The following is a 21,584-nucleotide window of genomic DNA, read 5'->3' as shown; positions in this document are numbered from 1 at the left end:
CGGGGAGCGATCCGGGACCACGGCGCGGCTATTTGTTTATAGCCGCTCCGTCGCGATCGCTCCCCGGAGCTGAAGAGCGGGGAGAGCCGTGTGTAAACACGGCTTCCCCGTGCTTCACTATGGCGGCGCATCGATCGCGTCATTCCCTTTATAGGGAAGACACGATCGATGACGTCATTCCTACAGCCACACCCCCCTACAGTTGTAAACACATACTAGGTGCACCCTAACTCCTACAGCGCCACCTGTGGTTAACTCCCAAACTGCAACTGTCATTTTCACAATAAAGAATGCAATTTAAATGCATTTTTTGCTGTGAAAATGACAATTGTCCCAAAAATGTGTCAAAATTGTCCGAAGTGTCCGCCATAATGTCGCAGTCACGAAAAAAATTGCTGATCGCCGCCATTAGTAGTAAAAAAAAAAAAAAATTAATAAAAATAGGTAGAAGAATACGTATCGGCCTAAACTGAGGAAAAAAAATGTTTTTATATATGTTTTTGGGGGATATTTATTATAGCAAAAAGTAAAAAATATTGCATTTTTTTCAAAATTGTCGCTCTATTTTTGTTTATAGCGCAAAAACTAAAAACCGCAGATGTGATCAAATACCACCAAAAGAAAGCTCTATTTGTGGGGGGAAAAAGGACGCCAATTTTGTTTGGGAGCCACGTCGCACGACCGCGCAATTGTCTGTTAAAGCGACGCAGTCCCGAACTGTAAAAACACCTTGGGTCTTTAGGCTGCATATTGGTCCGGGGCTTAACTGGTTAAAAAAAAAAATAATCTGCCTTTACAATCACTTTATGTTCAGTAGATTTGTGATCGATTGTACATCCACCATCTCTGTCTAGGGCTGGCTAAAGACATTCTCACCTTTTTCCTTCTCCATGTTTTTTTGTGCAGGAGCTCAATAAAAGGCTGAAGGCGCCAATCTCTTCTTTCCTTTCCCACCTGTCTCGGCTCCTCCTTCCCTTGCTGGGTTCCGCGGAAGACGGACACGGCCGGTTCTCTTGTCAGCGGACAGAGAACACGCTGATGCTGCTGGTGAAGAGCCAGCTGTCTGGCCTTCCTTTTTATTGGGAGTTCCACTGTAAGGAGGCCAGCGTCACCACGGTGAGTCTTCTACTGAACAGAAATTTTTTTGCGCAACAACTAAAAAAAAGACCGAAAATGTAGAAAAAAAATAAACTTTTTATTTTTTTCTGTTAATTTTTTTGTAAATAAGTACGTTTTCTTTTTTAATTACGAGCACCGATGAGGTGGCACTGATGGACATTGATAGGCGGCGCTGGTATGCGGCAGTGATGGGCACTCATAGGCGGCAGTGATGGGCACTCATAGGCGGCAGTGATGGGCACTCATAGGCGGCAGTGATGGGCACACATAGGCGGCAGTGATGGGCACACATAGGCGGCAGTGATGGGCACACATAGGCGGCACTGATGGGTACATATGGGTAGCACTGATGGGTACATATGGGTAGCACTGATGGGTACATATGGGTGGCACAGAAAGGTGGGCACTGGGCATGGATGGCCACTGAGGGGTGGCACTGATGGACACTGAGGGGTGGCACTGGTGGACACTGAGGGGTGGCACTTGTTTATTTACAATTTTTCCAATCAGTGCCCATAGTGCCAGTCAGTGCCCATTTGTAGGCACTGATTGGCATCTATTGTGCATATTTTTTACATGTGGATGGCCATGGGGGATGTACCTAGCCATCCACATGTTTCCTCCAATCCCTGGAGGTCCTGGCGGCTTCCCTGGGGTCTAGTGTGGGCAACTGAGGGGGGGGCTGCGCTGATAAACAATCAGCGTAAACCCCCCCCTGTCAGGAGAGCCGCCGATCGGCTCTCCTCTACTCGCGTCTATCAGACGTGAGTGAGGAAGAGCTGATCAACGGCTCTTCCTGTTTACGTCGTGACCAGCCGTGGTTGGACACGGCTGATCACGTGGTAAAGAGCCTTCGCCGGACTGACACCACCGATCGCCACTCTGCGCGCCCGTACGGGCGCGTGCCGGCATGAAATCCTGCAGGACGTCAATAGACGTCCAGTCAGGATTTCACAACCACTTCCCGGACGTCCATTGTCCATTGACCGGGCGGGAAGTGGTTAACTACTTCCATGCCGTGCAAATTCCAGCATTTTTCTCCTACATGTAAAAATTACAAATTGTTGCTAGAAAATTACTCAGAACCCCCAAACATTATATATATATTATTAGCAAAGACCCTTGGGAATAAAATGGTGGTCATTGCAATTTTTTATTTTTTACATGTAAATAATCGTCATTCATATGTAAATAACTGCAGCATTCAAATGTAAATAGCATTGGCATTCATATGTAAATAAAGGCGGCATTCATATGTAGATCATGCCCCTCTGCAGTGAAGAGATGATCTGCTGTAACCTCTAGCAACCAGTCAGTGAGCAGTATTGCTGTACAGTAATCTCTAGCAACCAATCAACAAGAAGACATCATGTGCTGTAACCTCTAGCAACTAATCAGTGAGCCGTAATGTGTGCTGTAACCTCTAGCAACCAGTCACAATCCCTGCCTGATCTGATACTGTAAACTGATTTTAAGTCTAGCCGATATTTATTGTATGTCTCAGAGCAGGTGGAGAGCAAAATTACATGGGTGGGCCCCAAGATTTTTTTGCCCAGGGTCCAATAAACTTTAAAGACGGCCCCGAGCCTGACAACCTGGCAGCTATCATTTTCTGACGGCAACCACCAATCACAAGTCTTCTTTCTTCAAAGGAAGTTGTATGATAATTAAACACAAGGTGGCGCTGTGCATCAAGTAAACCTTTGCTTTGTTTCAGATGATTTTATAATGTACAGTAGCTGGGGCAAGTCAGAGGTTCAACGTGTCCTGAATATATAATAAAAGTAAAACCGATATTAAATAATGTATTATATGACCTGTTTAATATGGTTTTCTACTCTCAAAGAAAAGGTCAGTTGCTTTGTTAACACATACACTATATTACCAAAAGTATTGGGACGCCTGCCTTTACACACACACGTACTTTAATGGCATCCCAGTCTTAGTCTGTAGGGTTCAATATTGAGTTGGCCCCGCCCTTTGCAGATATAACAGCTTCACCTCTTCTGTGAAGGCCGTCCACAAGGTTTAGGAGGGTGTCTATGGGAATGTTTGACCATTCTTCCAGAAGCACATATGTGAGGTCAGGCACTGGTGTTGGACGAGAAGTGGTTAATGAACCTCTTGCCGACCACGCTATAGACAAAATACGTTTACAGCACGGTCGAGTTATTCTGGGAGGATGTCTTCCCAGAATCTTGCTCCCGCGCGCCCCCCTGGGGCGCGCTCCTGGAATCATTCGTGTTCCCGGTGCATCCCGGTAAATCGCCGCTGATAGCGGCGGTTTACAACGTGATCGCTATGTCCAATGACGGAGCGATCACTTGTAAACAAACCGGCGTCATGTGATGATGCCGGTTCCTCCCTCCCCTCTCTGTACCGATCGGTACAGTGTGAGAGGAGAGGGGGGCGGAGCAGCAGCTGGATCTGTGACAATTGCAGTCACAGATCCAGCCATCCATCCCTGCGCAATACTCTGCAATTCCGTGTACAATACTCTGCAGTACCCTGCAACTCCCTGTGCAGTACCCTGCAACTGCAATAAAAAATGTTAAGACACAATGTGTCTATACGGTCAATGCGCTGCCTAAAATACTAACACTGAGCAGCCACCACCACAAAATTAGATCAATCTTGTAAAAATGAAGCAAAACACAGAAAAAGTGTGGCGCTAAAATAAAAGTCTAATAACGAAAATCCATATGGTAGGACAGCTTCAAATGATGAAATAAACCAAAGTCCATAATGTAATCCAACCCATGAAGGAGAGGAAGATCAAAGGAAAATGCAAAATCCTTGACAATGGAAATGGAATGAAGATCTGCTTACCAGATGATGAGACCCGATTAGGTGTATACCTATCAAGTCATACAGGCTTGTGGGGTATCAGAAAACCCTGTGTCATCAGTGGAAGAGATGAGCTTGTTACTGCATGGATCCTTGCTTCTATGTAGAGCAGTGCTGATAGAAGTTCTCAGATTTTGAGATGAGGATGGTTACCAAAGGAAAATTGAGACACACATAGCGTGATACTGCATATGAATCAATAATTTATTGAACAAAGGGAAAATTACACTCACATGTGACTGGAGTTTAAAAAGCGCTTAAACGAAAATTGGCAGAAAGGTCAGTGTCTTCTCCCGACGCGTTTCGTTCAATAGAACATCGTCCTGGGGCACTAAGGACGATGTTCTATTGAACGAAACGCGTCGGGAGAAGACACTGACCTTTCTGCCAATTTTCGTTTAAGCGCTTTTTAAACTCCAGTCACATGTGAGTGTAATTTTCCCTTTGTTCAATAAATTATTGATTCATATGCAGTATCACGCTATGTGTGTCTCAATTTTCCTTTGGTAACCATCCTCATCTCAAAATCTGAGAACTTCTATCAGCACTGCTCTACATAGAAGCAAGGATCCATGCAGTAACAAGCTCATCTCTTCCACTGATGACACAGGGTTTTCTGATACCCCACAAGCCTGTATGACTTGATAGGTATACACCTAATCGGGTCTCATCATCTGGTAAGCAGATCTTCATTCCATTTCCATTGTCAAGGATTTTGCATTTTCCTTTGATCTTCCTCTCCTTCATGGGTTGGATTACATTATGGACTTTGGTTTATTTCATCATTTGAAGCTGTCCTACCATATGGATTTTCGTTATTAGACTTTTATTTTAGCGCCACACTTTTTCTGTGTTTTAGTACTCTGCAACACCCTGCGCATTACTCTGCAACACCCTGCGCATTACTCTGCAACACCCTGCGCATTACTCTGCAACACCCTGCGCATTACTCTGCAACACCCTGCGCAATACTCTGCAACACCCTGCGCAATACTCTGCAACACCCTGCGCAATACTCTGCAACACCCTGCGCAATACTCTGCAACACCCTGCGCAATACTCTGCGCAATACTCTGCAATACCCTGCAATACTCCAATACCCCGCAATACTCGCCACTACGATCGAAGCCAGGGTAATTTTTTTTTTCATTTTTTAATTCAGGCTTCCCAGCATAGAGGTGAGATGTGGGGTCTTATTGACCCCCCCCCCCCCCATATCTCACTGTAAAGAGGACCTGTCATGCTATATTCCTATTACAAGGGATGTTTACATTCCTTTATAATAGGAAAAAAGTGATCAAATAATGTATTTTTGGGGAAAAAAGTGTCAAACTAAAATAAATAAATTAAAATGAACAATAAAATATATATATATATTTTTTTTAAAGCGCCCCTGTATCCGTGTGCTCGCATGCAGAAGCAAACGCACACGTAAGTCCCGCCCACATATGAAAACGGTGTTCAAGCTACACATGTGAGGTATCGCTGCAAACGTTAGAGCGGGAGCAATTGTTTTGGCCCTAGAATTCCTCCGTAACTAAAAACGTGTACCTAGTAAAAATAATTAAAGCATTGCCTATGGGGATTTTTAAGTAGCAAAGTTTGGCGCCATTCCACGAGCGTGTGCAATATTAAAGGGTGTTGGGTATCTATTTACTCAGAGTAACTTAATCTTTCATATTATGCAAAAACATTGCGCTAACTTTACTGTTTTGTGTTTTTTTTAAGCACAAAACCGTTTTTTTTTTTTTTTTAAACACGCGTTCAAAAAATTGCTGCGAAAATACCGTGCGAGATAAAAAGTTGTAATGGCCGCCATTGTATTCTCTAGGGTCTTTGCTAAAGAAGCATATATAATGTTTTGGGGTTCTATGTAATTTTCTTGCAAATAAATGATGATTTTTACAAGTAGGAGAGGAATGTCAGGATTGGCCTGGGTGCTCCTTACATGTTGGGCCTCTCTATGTGGCCACACTGTGTAAAAGTCTCACACATGTGGTATCGCCATACTCGGGAGGAATAGCAGAATGTGTTTTGGGGTGTAATTTGTGGTATGCATATGCTGTGTGTGAGAAATAACCTGCTAATATGACAGAAACGAGAATTATTTTTTTCTGAATTTTCAGTCTTTTTTTTCTTTTATAGCGCAAAAAATTAAAAACCCAGAGGTGATCAAATGCCACAAAAAGAAAGCTCTATTTGTGTGAAAAAAAGGACAAAAATTTCATATGGGTACAGTGTTGTATGACTGAGTAATTGTCATTCAAATTGTGCGAGCACCGAAAGCTGAAAATGTATCTGGTTAGGAAGGGGGTTTAAGTGCCCAGTGGTCAAGAGGTTAAAAATGTAACTTTACAATCTCTTTAACCACTTCTAAACCGCCGTACGTCTTTATACGGCCTAACTTTAAAGATCGATATCTCGGCAACGGCAGCAGCTGCTGCCACAACCAAGGTATTAATCTTTAGTGTCAGCGGTTCTGTTAGGGATAACGGCGGTCTCCGCGGCAGATTCACCACGAGATCGCCGTTATCGGCGGCGGGAGAGGGGCCCCCCCCTCCCGCCACTCTCCCGCGCCTTCCGTCGCTTACCGTAGCCGTCGGTAGCGGCGGAGGCGATCGGGACCGTTCGTCTGGTGACTGGGGACGAGACTGAAGGAAAAATCTCCTTCACCCGTCCCCATAGCTCTGCTGGGCGGAAGTGACGTCAAAACGTCAGTCCCGCCCAGCCTCTTAAAGAAACATATTTTTTTTTTTGTCATTTGAAAAAATGACAGTTTCAAATTTTTTTTTTTTTTTTTGCATTTTAGTCTAAATATAAGATCTGAGGTCTTTTTGACCCCAGATCTCATATTTAAGAGGACCTGTCATGCTTTTTTCTATTACAAGGGATGTTTACATTCCTTATAATAGGAATAAAAGTGATCATTTTTTTTTTTTTTTCCAGTGTAAAAAATAATAAAATAAATAAAAAAAATAAGAAAAAAAATAAATAATAATTTTTAAAGCGCCCCGTCCCAAAGAGCTCATGCGCAGAAGCGAACGCATACGCGAGTAGCGCCCGTATATGAAAACGGTGTTCAAACGACACAAGTGAGGTATCGCCGCGATCGTAAGAGCGAGAGCAATAATTCTAGCCCTAGACCTCCTCTGTAACTCAAAAAATGCAACCTATAGAATTTTTTAAACGTCGCCTATCGAGATTTTTAAGGGTAAAAGTTTGACGCCATGCCACGAGCGGGCGCAATTTGTAAGCGTGACATGTTGGGTACCATTTTACTCGGCGTAACATTATCTTTCACAATATATAAAAAAATTGGGCCAAATTTATTGCTGTCTTATTTTTTTATTCAAAAAAGTGATTTTTTTCCCAAAAAAGTGCGCTGTACGACCGCTGCGCAAATATGGTGTGACAAAAAGTATTGCAATGATCGCCATTTTATTCTCTAGGTTGTTAGAAAAAAATAAATATATAATGTTTGTGGGTTTTAAGTAATTTTCTAGCAAAAAAAATGTTTTAGTCTTGTAAACACCAAATCTGAAAAACACCCAAAGTAGAGAAGTGGTTAAAGGAGTTGTAAAGGTTCCTGTTTTTTCACCTTAATGCATCCTATGCTATATACTATACTATCCCCCTCATTGGGTACTTGTCTTAATGTGTGTATTGCATTTGTAGACTTGTTGCATGCGGCTCTTTCTGACCCTCTCCTGTGTTTTGATTGGCAGGTGTGTCGGCATTTAGTCCAGCCTCTGGTGTGTATGACGAAAGCTCTGGACTATCAGAGCCAGGAGCTGTGCACTTTACTGCTCCAAAAAGATGCCGAAATTCAGGAGTACCAGGAGAGCGGGGCTGTGCTGACTCGAGGTAAGAGGGTCAGTCTTGTATGCATTATGCTTAGCACATGAGAACCTACTGTAGCCAGTCTGTGGGAGCAGTGGTGTATTTAGGTTTTGTGCTGCCCTAGCCCTGACGAAACTTGTGACCCCCTAATTTAAATATGACCCACCCCTTCCCACCCTTTCCCGTCAAGACCACACCCTCATTTAGGACACGCCCTGACATTTTCCAGTGAGGACACCAGTTCTAAGGGCCTTGGGGGGGCAGTAGAGTCCCCTTAATTTGCAGCAATTTACTCTAACTTCTCGTTTTGCTATGGAGCCCGTCAGCTGACTTTTTGACAGTTTTTAGCCTCCCGACATGGCATCTGTCTCTCTCTAGCTGAGAACTCAGGTGGGAGGTCCACTGTTATTATAGAACAGTCACAACTAGAAGCGACGCAAAGCCCCAGCCCCCAGTTGCGGAACGCCGCCCGTCCACACCATACCTCCCAACATTTTGAGATGGGAATGAGGGACACCTACTTACAAATGTATGTAGCCACACCCCCTGAAAGGAGAATTAACCCCAAAAAAAGGTAAATTAAATCCACAAGGTCTTTTTACCACTACTTTTCCTTTATATTGGCTTTTAAAATGTACAAATGCAGCGATTTAGAAATTGGATGAAAGGTTTACCACTGGGGAACACTTTTTGAAACATAAAAAGTGCATTTTATATACAACTATGTGGATCAGACCAAAATGAGGGACAAATGAGGAGAATGAGGGACATTGCTCTAAATGAGGGACAGTCCCTCGAAATCAGGGACAGTTAGGAGCTATGCCACACAACAACTCATTGGATGGGGGTCTGCCGCCCTAGCGCCCTCCATGTGTATGGGCTTCCCCCCCTGATGGTGTCCCTGCCAGTATTATTATACCGGCAGTAGTGTGGCTGCTTTATGGGGGCACTAGACTGATTTGCCTCCCGGCCCAGTCCACCCCAAGACTGGCACAACACTAAAAGGACTCTTTTCGTGCTGCCCCCCTGCAAAGTGCTGCCCTAGGCCTGGGCCTTGTTGGCCCATGCCAAGATACAGCATTGTGTGGGGGGCAGAATTATTGTTGGTTGGTAGGGGATCAAATTTTTGGTTGATATTCTGTCTTTATCATATAATATACTCCTATGATGAAAATGATAGACCCTTCAATTCTTTGTAAGTGGGCAAACTTACAAAGTCTGCAGAAGATCACAGAATCATTAACCCCCCCCCCCTGTATAATGGGGTGCAGCAGTTGTATAAAACAATTAGAATAGTTGCTGATCACCAACCTGACAGCCTGCTGTCCCAATGAAAGGGAGTTGTAAGTCACTGAAATCCGTTGCATATACTGTATTTATCGGCGTATACCGCGCACTTTTTTCCCCTTGAAATAAGGGGAAAATCGTGGGTGCACGATATACGCCGATACCTGCTTCCCGCGCTTTGAACTCCTGCGCCGACATATACCGGGTGCAGTACACTCGGCTACATTCGGCCAGGCTCGGCTTCGCTCGTGCTCACGCATAAACGTCACAGAGCGTGAGCACGAGCGAAGCCGAGCCTGGCCGAATGCCGATGGACGCCGCGCAAGTCACCAAAAAGTACTAAAATGTTTTTTTTACAGGAATTGCGGGTCCACATTAGGGGTGCGCGCTATACGCCGGAGCGTGCAATACCCCGATAAATACGGTATCCTCTGACCTGTTTTCTGTTTTCAAGATACATTTTTTTTTTTTTTTACTGGTCTTAAAGGGGTTTTCCACCTTTTTTTTCAAGTTTATTAAAAGTCAGCAGCTACAAAAAGTGTAGCTGCTGGCTTTTAATAAACAGACACTTACCTGCTCCACGGCTCCAGCGACGCGCCGGCCGGGGCTCCGCTCCTCGCCCCCCCTCGCTGGCCGGCGTCTTCATTTTTAGTGTGGGCACCCGGCAGTGACAGCTTTCGGCTTTACGGCCGGGCACCCACTGCGCATGCGCGAGGGGCAGTGCGCATGCGCGAGGCCGTCCGATTGGACAGGCGCTCGCCTACAGGGAGGGGCTGTGAAAAGGCGATTAAGCTAATCGCCTTTCCAGCCCCTCGGCGGAAGGAAGAAGTGGGACAGGAAGTCCCCTTCTCCTGAAGCCCCCACTCCCCCCCCCCAAAAAAAATTACATGCCAAATGTGGCATGTAAAGGGGGGAGGAGTGGGTTAAGCAGAAGTTCCATATTTAGGTGGAACTCCGCTTTAATATAAATGTGTGATGCTCCCATCCTTTATATGTTTGTACCATTTCAGGGACACCCTGATTGGCGCAGAGCTGCTTTTAAGAACTGGATATTGAGCTGTTGTTGTTCACCTATTTTTGAGTCCAGTCTTGTTTTTATTAATAAAGGAATACTGGTTGTCTTACAGGCCGATTGAAAACAGAATCTTTTGATGAGGGATCGTTCCAAGAGTCTTTTCTGGCAGAGGTAAGAGACTGCAGAATATATACAAGCAGATCGGTTATTCCCAATCGGTGCCCACTGTTTTAGGGTCCATTCAAACTGGATGCATTGAGACTGTGCTGGGCTGTTATACCAGGCAGGGCCGTCTTTAATGTTGATTGGACCCCAGGCAAAAAAAAATCTTGGCTCTGAGACATACAATAAATATCAACTTAATAATTTTACTGTATCAGATCAGGCAGTGATTGCAATTGGTTGCTAGAGGTTACAGCATATCATTACCACTTACTGACTGGTTGCTAGAGGTTACAGCACACATTACGGCTCGCTGATTAGTTGCTAGAGGTTACAGCACATGATTTGTTCACTGCAGAGGGGCATGATATACATATGATTGCCACCTTTACATATGAATGCCACCAACCTCAGCTATTTACATAGGAATGCTCCCGTTCTTTACATGAATGACAGTTATTTACATGTAAACACGGGGCCAGATGCTCGTACAGCAGCGTATCTTTGCGCGGGCGTAACGTATTCGATTTACGTTACGCCTCCGCAACTTAGACGGGCAAGTGCTGTATTCTCAAAGCACTTGCTCCGTAAGTTGCGGCGGCGTAGCGTAAATCGGCCGGCGTAAGCCCGCCTAATTAAAATTTGGAACAGGGGGGCGTGTGTTATGTAAAATAACCATGACCCGACGTGATTGACTTTTTTCACGAACGGCGCATGGAAACTTGCTGAACTGTCTAATAAGGGAAGAATCACTGCTGTGATGACTGGATTTTATTCAGGTTTTGCATTAGGAAGTATACTGTAGGCCCGGAAAACTTTTATTTTTAAAGCACCCAATGCGGTAGATTTACTAAAACTGGAGTGCAACATCTGGTGTAGCTCCGCATAGAAACCAATCGGCTTCCAGTCTTTTTTTGTTAAAGCTTGACTGAACAAGTTGAAGTTAAAAGCTGATTGGCTACCATGCACAGCTGCGCCAGATTTTACACTTTCCAGTTTTAGTAAATCAACCGCATCGTTTACTGTGTGTCTTCTTACCTCACTGTATAGGAGTTTAACCACTTCCTGCCCGCCATATAGCAAAATGATGGCTGGGAAGTGGTTTCATTATCCTGACTGGGCGTCATATGATGTCCATCAAGATAAGCCGCGATCGGTGGTGTGGTGTGTTAGTCTGACACACTGCATCTCCGATCGAGGAGGCTCTTTACCACATGATCAGCTGTGTCCAATCACAGCTGATCACAGTGTAAACAGGACAGACACAAGTAGAGGAGAGCCGATCGGCAGCTCTCCTGACGGGGGGGTCTGCACTGATTGGTTATCAGTGCAGCCCCCTTTGAGGATGTCCCCCCTTGGCCAGCAGGGAAGACCACTAGAGCCCACCAGGGATGGCAATCATTACCCATTAGGGTTGGCACTCTGTGCCCATCAGTGATGCCTGCCAGCGCCTCTGATCAGTGCTGCCTATTGGTGCCATCTATCAGACCCCTTTCACACTGAGCAGTTTTTCAGGCGGTACAGTGCTAAAAATAGCGCTGCTATACTGCCTGAAAAACTCCTGCACTGCATACTCAATGTGAAAGCCCGAAGGCTTTCACACTGAGTCGATGCGCTGGCGGGAGAGAAAGAAATCTCCTGCCAGCAGCATCTTTGGAGCGGCGTGTATACCGCTCCTTCCCATTTAAAACAGTGGGAAACCGCGGCAATACCGCCCGCAATGCGCCTCTGCAGGGTATTAACCCTTTATCGGCTGCTAGCGGGGGTTAATACCGCACCACTAGCAGCCGAATCCTGCGGCAAATCCGACGGTATAGCGCCACTATTTTTAGCAGCGCTATACCGCCACCGCGCCTCCCGCCCCAGTGTGAAAGGGGCCTCAGTGCCGCCCATCAGTGCTGTTTATACTTGCCCTCCAGTGCCACCTATCAGTGCCGATCAGTGCAGCATATAAGTGCCACCTTGTCAATGCCACCTTCATCACAACCAATCAGTACTGCCTCATCAGTGCAGTGAAGGAGAAAAGTTACTTATTTTATTTTTATTTTTTTATTTGTAGCGCAAAAAATAAAAACCCCAGAGGTGATCAAATACCACCAAAAGAAATCTCTATTTGTGGGAAAGAATATTTTTGTTTGGGTACAGCGTTGCATGATTGCGCAATTGTCATTCAAAATGTGATGGCACTGAAAGCGGACAATGGGTCTGGGCAGGAAATGTATAAGTGCCCGGTACTGAAGGGGTAAAGACACCCCGCTTCTGTGTGTAGCCACACCTCCTCCTCAGTTGTCAAAGCTGACAATGTCTAAACCTGGAAAAAAGTCAGCTACCACAATGCAATCGGCTCCTTTTCTCAACCTATTTGCACCAATATATCGGAGACCGATACATATCGCCCGAAAATAGCTTTTTTGGGGAAATGCCGAAATAACTAAAAATTTGCTGATAATGACCCAAACGCTCCTCCTCCTAGAGCAGCTGGTGTGATAGACGGAACACTGCGTCTATCACACAAGCTGGTCCAGGAGGAGGGCGGGACTTCCGTCACAACGTGGCCGAAAATTTCAGACAGCTCTGTGAGAGCTGCGGGAGATGCGTAGTCAACGCACTGACTGGCAAAGTAAGTGTGATTATGGTGATTTACAATGATGATGGTGAGGCTGCAATGAGGACACAGAAAGAGGTCACAGTAAGGTGGCAATAAGGGCATAGTAAGATGGCAAAAGGGTACAGTAATGCGACAATAAGGGCACAGTAAGGCGGCAATGAGGGTACGGTAAGGCGGCAATGATGGTCACAGTATGGCTGCAATGATGTGCACGGTGAGGCGGCAATGAGGGCACGGTGAGGCGGCAATGAGGGCACGGTGAGGCGGCAATGAGGGCACGGTGAGGCTGCAATGAGGGCACGGTGAGGCTGCAATGAGGGCACGGTGAGGCTGCAATGAGGGCACGGTGAGGCTGCAATGAGGGCACGGTGAGGCTGCAATGAGGGCACGGTGAGGCTGCAATGAGGGCACGGTGAGGCTGCAATGAGGGCACGGTGAGGCTGCAATGAGGGCACGGTGAGGCTGCAATGAGGGCACGGTGAGGCTGCAATGAGGGCACGGTGAGGCTGCAATGAGGGCACGGTGAGGCTGCAATGATGGGCACGGTGAGGCTGCAATGATGGGCACGGTGAAGCTGCATTTATGGCCACTGGTGAGGCTGCATTGATCAGCACTGGTCAGGCTGCATTTATGGACACTGGTGAGGCTGTATTTATACACACTGGTGAGGCTGCATTGATGGACATTGGTGAGGCTGCATCTATACACACTGGTGAGGCTGCATTGATGGACATTGGTGAGGCTGCATCTATACACACTGGTGAGGCTGCATTGGATGGGCACTGGTGAGGCTGCATTGGATGGGCACTGGTGAGACTGCATTGAAAAACCAGGTGGGCATGAATGGTGAGCTGATTCGGTGGTTCAATGGGCCTCTTGACCAGCCCTCCCCTGCCGCCCACAGTACAAACTCCATTTTCGGTTTCAGCCTGACATTTTTTTTTATTTCGGTTTCATTTCGGTTCTGAAATTTTCATTTCGGTGCACCTCTAATTGTAAGCTCTCTTATCAGTTGGTGTGATGCAGTGCATGGAATGGTTGGGCACAGACTAACTTGTTCAGGGTGTCATACGCTGCATTGATTATTAGCTGATTTCCCGCTGCAAAAAAATTGGGTAAAAATATTATTAGATTATATTTAATTTATTTTAGTTGCCGTTTAATAAAATATTCAGATTTTGCAGCCGATTGGACGTCTTGTAGAGAATTAGAGAAAGTGATCTAGAAATGTGCCAGAAGGTGCTCTTTCGCCACCATGTGGCAGACTGCAATCACTACAGTCTTACAAAAACAAACTGAAGGGGGTACAAGGTTATCTCTAGAGCAAATGAATGATGTCCGGAAGTGAACCTGTGCCCTCATCAAGCATTTCCACCTTCTGAATAAGCAGTTAAAGGACTTTAAAACAAGCCCTCAGCCATCTTTGTATCTAAAATAAAAGATACGTTTCTAGTAGGGATTGACCGATATCCTTTGTAAGATACCGATATTTCCGCCACCTCTCAGGCCGATGGCCAATTATTCTGTGCCAGTATTCTGTGAATTTTAATAAAAAAATGTTACACTGTCCTTTTTAACCACTTCCATACCGGGCACTTACGCAACTTCCTGCCCAAGCCAATTTTCAGCTTTCGGCGCTGTCGCACTTTGAATGACAATTGCGCAGTCATGCTACACTGTACCTAAACAATTAATTATTTTATATATTTGTTCCCACAAATAGAGATTTCTTTTGGTGGTATTTGATCATCTCTGTGATTTTTATTTTTTGCGCAACAACTAAAAAAAGACTGAAAATGTCGAAAAAAAAATTATTTTTATTTTTTTCTGTTAATATTTTTTGTAAATAAATAAGTTTTCTTCTTCAATTACGGGCACTGATATGGCGGCACCGATGAGGTGGCACTGATGGGCACTGATGAGGTGGCACTGATGAGCACTCATAGGCGGCGCTAGTATGCGGCACTGATGGGCACTCATAGGCGGCGCTGGTATGTGGCACTGATGGGCACTCATAGGCGGCACTGATGGGCACTCATAGGCGGCACTGATGGCCACTCATAGGAGGCACTCATGGGCGGCACTTATGGGTGGCACTGATGGGCACTTATAGGTGGGCACTGAGAGGTGGCACTGATGGACCCTGAGGGGTGGCACTGATGGACACTAAGGGTTGTCATTGCTGGGCATCACTTCAGTCAGTGCCCATGTTGCCAGTCAGTGCCCATTTGTGGGTACTGATTGGCATCTATTGTGCTCATTTTTTTATTGTTTTTTTATTGTTGCCTATTATTGCTTTATTGTTGTTTTTTTGGGTCCTGGCGGCTTCCCTGGTGGTTCGGTGTGGGCATCCGAGGGGGGGCTGCGCTGATAAAAAATCAGCGCGAACCCCCCCCTGTCAGGAGGGCCGCCGATCGGCTCTCCTCTACTCGCGTCTGTCAGACACGAGTGAGGAAGAGCCGATCAACGTCTCTTCCTGTTTACATCGTGATCAGCCATGATTGGACACGGCTGATCACGTGGTAAAGAGCCTCCGACAGAGGCTCTTTACCGAGATCGGAGATGCAGGGTGTCAGTAATAGGCAGTGATCAGGGATCTATAAGACACCAAACCCCCCCCCTGTGCACTTGAAAGTATTCAAAACGTCAAGATCAGCATTTTTGAATGGAAAAGGAAAAATGTGAATCTGCGCTACAGAATATTTAAAAATAAGGTATATAATATAATAAGTGTGAGGGGCTGCCCCTGCAGAAAAATCCCCACAGAATGGAGAAAAAGTGTGAAATATGAGAAGCAGGTGGTGGCGCCAACCTTAAGTGTAGATTAAATGTCAAAAAATAATGAATGTTGTATGGGTGGTATAATAAAGCCAAAACAAAAACAAAAAACAACAAAATTGTTGCGTGGTGATCCAAATAACAAACTGTTCAAAAAACTATTCAAGAAACAAGAAACTCAAAAAGTGTTCAAGTGCTGGAAAATCATTCCATCTCTGCTTCATGCAAAATTGAGTGATTCAATAAATATAAATATAAATATAAATATAAAAATAAAAATAAAAATATAAATATAGTGCAGTGTGCTTTCAACAGACAGTTTCCATACTGTCAGTAAAAGAGTCTTTATGCAAAAAATCCATGCACAAATAAATAAATAAATAAAAATATTAAAAGTGCTGTGTGCTTCTTCCACGTGAGAGCAACGTAGGTATAAATCTTCTGTGCAAAAAAACGTGCTCGCTCCCTATGGTCCCGCACTCACCAGATACTTGAACCCCTACAGGGGTAACAGGCGTTCACAGTATAAATACTGACAAATCCCTGGATCTTCCCAGAATCTAAAATTCCACCGCTCAGAAGAGGAGGAGACAAATGGATTGCCCAATAGTGTGATATCGTTTTTAAAAAGGAACAATTTTTATTCACATTATACAGGGTACTCACAATTTGGTAGAAAGGTTAATACACATAACATAAAAACGTGCTGTAGCTTAGAGTAGCGTCTGCTCTACCGGTTTCGTCGATCTGACGTCATCTGGAGCGCCATCATGACGTCAGATCGACGAAACCGGTAGAGCAGACGCTACTCTAAGCTACAGCACGTTTTTATGTTATGTGTATTAACCTTTCTACCAAATTGTGAGTACCCTGTATAATGTGAATAAAAATTGTTCCTTTTTAAAAACGATATCACACTATTGGGCAATCCATTTGTCTCCTCCTCTTCTGAGCGGTGGAATTTTAGATTCTGGGAAGATCCAGGGATTTGTCAGTATTTATACTGTGAACGCCTGTTACCCCTGTAGGGGTTCAAGTATCTGGTGAGTGCGGGACCATAGGGAGCGAGCACGTTTTTTTGCACAGAAGATTTATACCTACGTTGCTCTCACGTGGAAGAAGCACACAGCACTTTTAATATTTTTATTTATTTATTTATTTTTGCATGGATTTTTTGCATAAAGACTCTTTTACTGACAGTATGGAAACTGTCTGTTGAAAGCACACTGCACTATATTTATATTTTTATTTTTATTTTTATATTTATATTTATATTTATATTTATTGAATCACTCAATTTTGCATGAAGCAGAGATGGAATGATTTTCCAGCACTTGAACACTTTTTGAGTTTCTTGTTTCTTGAATAGTTTTTTGAACAGTTTGTTATTTGGATCACCACGCAACAATTTTGTTGTTTTTTGTTTTTGTTTTGGCTTTATTATACCACCCATACAACATTCATTATTTTTTGACATTTAATCTACACTTAAGGTTGGCGCCACCACCTGCTTCTCATATTTCACAGCATTTTTGAATGCTTTCTATTTTTTAAAACTGGCCCCTTTTAAGATGCCAGTAATCCAGGAAGTGATGTCATTGTGATGCAGTGCGTGATGTCATGACATCACTTCCAGATTTCTAGATCCGAGGCCCAAACGAAGAATCTGCTTTGTTCGGGTCTTCGGCCAGCCGGCAGACAAGCCGGCTGGTTGCTCGGGCCTCCCGGTGGGACAGGATAGCACGGGCGAGTGGCAGGAGGGGGGCGGATGTCCCCTCCCACTGATTGTAATAACAGCCAAGCGGCTGCTGAGCCACATTGGTGGTTGTTACAATAAAGCCGACCGTCTGCTCTAAAGAACGGTACCGGGGTGATGCCTGCAGTACAAAGAAGTGCAACAAAACTAATAATGGGACTGGAGGATCTCCGCTACAGGGAAACACTGCAAGCGTTCCGCGGTGGAATGCACGCGGCGCCGGGCGATGACGTCATTGCGTGGTCGCTGTAATGCGTTCCAGCGTGGAACGAATTCCAGGTACCAGACGAAAAACGCCTGTTACAAATAAACACTTCAATTATAACGCTAAATGCAGTTCATGTATATGCTTTCCTAAGATACCATCTGCAGTACGCTCTCTTTAAATTTCTGAACATTTGTGTACTTCTAATGTCCTCTGTAAGTGTATATTAGGTAAATGAGACATCAATAGAATATTTTACTGCTGATGAGTGAAGATGATACAGAAGAGCTTGGCGTGTGACAGTATGATGTCAGTCTGTGCTTGTACTGGGCGTGTATATAAACACATATTGCTGCTGATACTTGTCTCCTGCCCGCGCATTCCCACAGTCAGGCTTGTGGCGGGCGCATGCATTTGGCAGCATTGTAATTATAAGGGATTGTTTAGGGTCCTATGAGAACTAATTTATGTTAATGATTTGTTTATTTATTTATTGCTTAGCGATAGCATCAGCGCATCATACAACCCTTTATATTGTATATAGAGCCACTAACAAGTGCATTGAATCCAGACATGTTTATAGTCTAACAAGGCCCTGTCCCCAGACATGCGGATATTCTAATAAGGCCATTTACATCTGTCCTGATCTGAGAATCTTATAGGTGAACACTTATACTCTGGGATCAGTTTAGGATCAGAAACGAACAATTGCTAAAACATGTCAATCCCCATCTCTTAACCACTTAACCCCCGGGACCATATTGCTGATCAAAGACCAGAGCACTTTTTGCGATTCGGCACTGCGTCGCTTTAACTGACAATTGCGCGGTCGTGCGACGTGGCTCCCAAACAAAATTGGCGTCCTTTTTTCCCCCACAAATAGAGCTTTCTTTTGGTGGTATTTGATCACCTCTGCGGTTTTTAGTTTTTGCGCTATAAACAAAAATAGAGCGACAATTTTGAAAAGAATGAATATTTTTTACTTTTTGCTGTAATAAATATCCCCCAAAAATATATATAAATAAAAAAAAATATTTCCCTCAGTTTAGGCCGATACGTATTCTTCTACCTATTTTTCGTAAAAAAAATGGCAATAAGCGTTTTGGTTTGCGCAAAAGTTATAGCGTTTACAAAATAGGGGGTATTTTTATGGCATTTTTATTAATATTTTTTTTTACTAGTAATGGCGGCGATCAGCGTTTTTTTTTTTTCGGTACTGTGACATTATGGCGGACACTTCGGACACTTTTGAGAAATTTTTGGGACCATTGGCATTTTTATAGCGATCAGTACTATAAAAATGCATTGGATTTCTATAAAAATGCCACTGGCAGTGAAGGGGTTAACACTAGGGGGCGGGGAAGGGGTTAAGTGTGTTCCCTGGGTGTGTTCTAACTGTAGGGGGGGTGGCCTCACTAGGGGAAATTACTGACCTTTTGTTCATACATTGTATAAGCAGAAGATCAGCATTTCTCTCCCTGACAGGACTGTTTACACACACAGCTCCCGGTCCCCGCTCTGTAACGAGCGACCGCGCCCGCCGGGCACGCGCACGGTAGTCGGGGCCTGCGCAAGAGCCGACGTTATATTACGTGCTCTCGCGCAGGGGAGCCGACCTGCCGCCGTAAAACTGCGGCGGCTGGTCGGCAAGAGGTTAAGCAGACCATAGATGATTTAATTTTCTTCCAACACAGTCAGTGGATGATCGGGGAGGGGAATGTCTCCCGCAGCACTTTTGTGTTCTGCCAGCAGGGAGACTTCCCGGGCAGCGAAACATAATGATTGCTGCTGGTGGCTATAGCTGCTGAGAGTAATCGCATGTAATTTTTTTTGAAAGACTGATTGTACCTAAATCGATCAATGGATCTACTTGGGTACAATCAGCCTGTGCATAGATGGATCGAATCTCAGCTGACCCTTCCGGATTCGATCCATGTATGGCCGGCTTTAATCATCAAGAAAACCGTAAGTAACCGTAAGTAAGAATAACCTGGGCTCTATTGAAAAATAACTAAAATAAAAATTGAAACTAAAATCTGTAATGAAAATATAAACCACTAAATTGATAGATACTGTGGTTACCTTTTTCTGGTCCCCTTGTGTAGACAACTTTCTTCTTTCTTTTTTTGACCACCATCTCCTCAATCTTTGATGGCTGTTCACTAAAATGTAGCAACTTACAGTTGAAGATACAAGCAAACAACGTGATACACATAGGAAATTCCGGTTTCGGCCACGACCAGCAGTGACGACACCCGGCTCTTTCTCTGACGTGTTGCGTCACTGTTCACGTGACCTTTTTCAAAGGATACAGGCTTCCAACAGGCTTCCGACGGTCGCATACATCACGTCACGAGTAGCCGAAAGAAGCCGAAGGTTGGTGCGGCTCTATACGGCACCTGCGCACCGACGTTCGGCTACTTTCGAAAAATCGTGAGGCGATGTATGCGACCGTCGGAAGCCTGTCAATCAAATAGGAACGCCCAGTCCCGCAGCCCATACCCGGAAGCGGCGGAGAAGATCTCTCTCTAAAACGGTAAGTACTGCTTCGATTTAAAAAAAAACTACCCGATTCCCCTTCACAAAATGAGCCTCAATCTAATGTTAAAAATTGAGTTTTTGGGTGAACCTCCACTTTAAACCCACTTAATAACCAGACCAATTTTCAGCTTTCGGTGCTCTCACATTTTGAATGACAATAACTCAGTCATACAACACTGTAACCAAATAAAATTTTGGTCCTTTTTTTCTCACAAATAGAGATTTCTTTTGGTGGTATTTGATCACCTCTGCGGTTTTTATCCTTTTCGCTATAAATGAAAAAAGAACGAAAATTTTGTAAAAAAATGAATTTTTCTTCATTTCTATTATAACATTTTGCAAAAAAGTAATTGTTCTTCATAAATTTGGCCTAAAATGTATACTGCTACATATCTTTGGTGGGCACAGGTGGCACTGGTGGGGACAGGCGGCACTGATGTGGCACTGATGTGGCACTGGTGGGGCACTGGTGGGGCACAGGCGGCACTGGTGGGGCACAGGCGGCACTGGTGGGGCACAGAGGGCACTGGTGGGGCACTGGTGGTACTGGTGGGGCACAGGCGGCACTGGTGGGGCACAGATGAGCACTGATTGGCACTGATGGGCATAGGTGGCACTGGTGGGGCACAGATGACACTGATGGGGCAGAGTTCTGACAAATGGGGCACTATTGGGCACTGCTTGGCACTCGAAAGCACTTACGTTTGTCTCTTATCTCTCTCCTCTTCTCTCACGCTGCATCGGTGTGAGGAGAGAGATGACCTGAAAATGACCCATGTGTAATGTTTGTTTACATTTGTGATCGAGCCGTCATTGGACGGCGCGATCACGTGGTAAAGAGACGCTTTCATTGGCCCTTTACCGCGATCCTTGTTGCTGCGGGTCCCGTGGACCCGGCGAGCACCGATGATCGCGTGTGCGCGCCCGCTCGGGCATGCAGGAACGATTCTCGGGGAGGATGTCCATGGACGTCCTCCCAGAGTTAAGGAACCGCTTTGTAGCTGTAATTTGGCTATGAGGCGGTGATTAAGTGGTTAAATGTAACCATATTGCTCTCTTCTTTCTTCTACTCAGTTGTGACATGACGCTACTCTTAAATCAAGACATCGCTTGTATATCAAGTCAAAATTTATTACAATTGTTTGCTTGTCTTGCAAAGCGCTCTCAAACCAAGTTACTCTCAAACCAAGGTTTTACTGTATATTATTTTATATTGGGGTATATTTTGAGTGCTTTAAAAATCCTATTTACACACAAGTAAATCTGTACAGTACAGAGGCTAGATTGGATTGTGAAGAGGTTTATTGAGTAATTACTACTCTGGCAGTTTGGGAAGCGCTGGCTTTTCTTTTGATTTTTCTGATTGCACAGTACGTAACATTTGGCATCGTGTATTTGCTGGCTGCATCCCAGAGGGAGAGCACAA

At 44.7% G+C, this 21,584-nt stretch overlaps 1 protein-coding gene across 2 annotated transcripts in view; it reads left to right on the top strand.

Annotated features, from left to right (window-relative positions):
• NHEJ1 (non-homologous end joining factor 1) overlaps nucleotides 1-21,584 on the top strand; it is a 175,297-nt gene that overhangs the window by 7,277 nt on the left and 146,436 nt on the right. For both annotated transcript variants that reach the window (XM_040358173.1, XM_040358174.1), the window contains exons 3-5: nucleotides 907-1,116; nucleotides 7,692-7,830; nucleotides 10,221-10,279. In XM_040358173.1, coding sequence (XP_040214107.1) covers nucleotides 907-1,116; nucleotides 7,692-7,830; nucleotides 10,221-10,279 — 408 coding nt within the window. The remainder of the gene's footprint in view (nucleotides 1-906; nucleotides 1,117-7,691; nucleotides 7,831-10,220; nucleotides 10,280-21,584) is intronic.

The sequence above is a fragment of the Rana temporaria genome, chromosome 6, assembly GCF_905171775.1.
Source record: "Rana temporaria chromosome 6, aRanTem1.1, whole genome shotgun sequence".
Classification (NCBI taxonomy): domain Eukaryota; kingdom Metazoa; phylum Chordata; class Amphibia; order Anura; family Ranidae; genus Rana; species Rana temporaria.
This window is presented reverse-complemented; position numbering and strand designations above follow the sequence as displayed.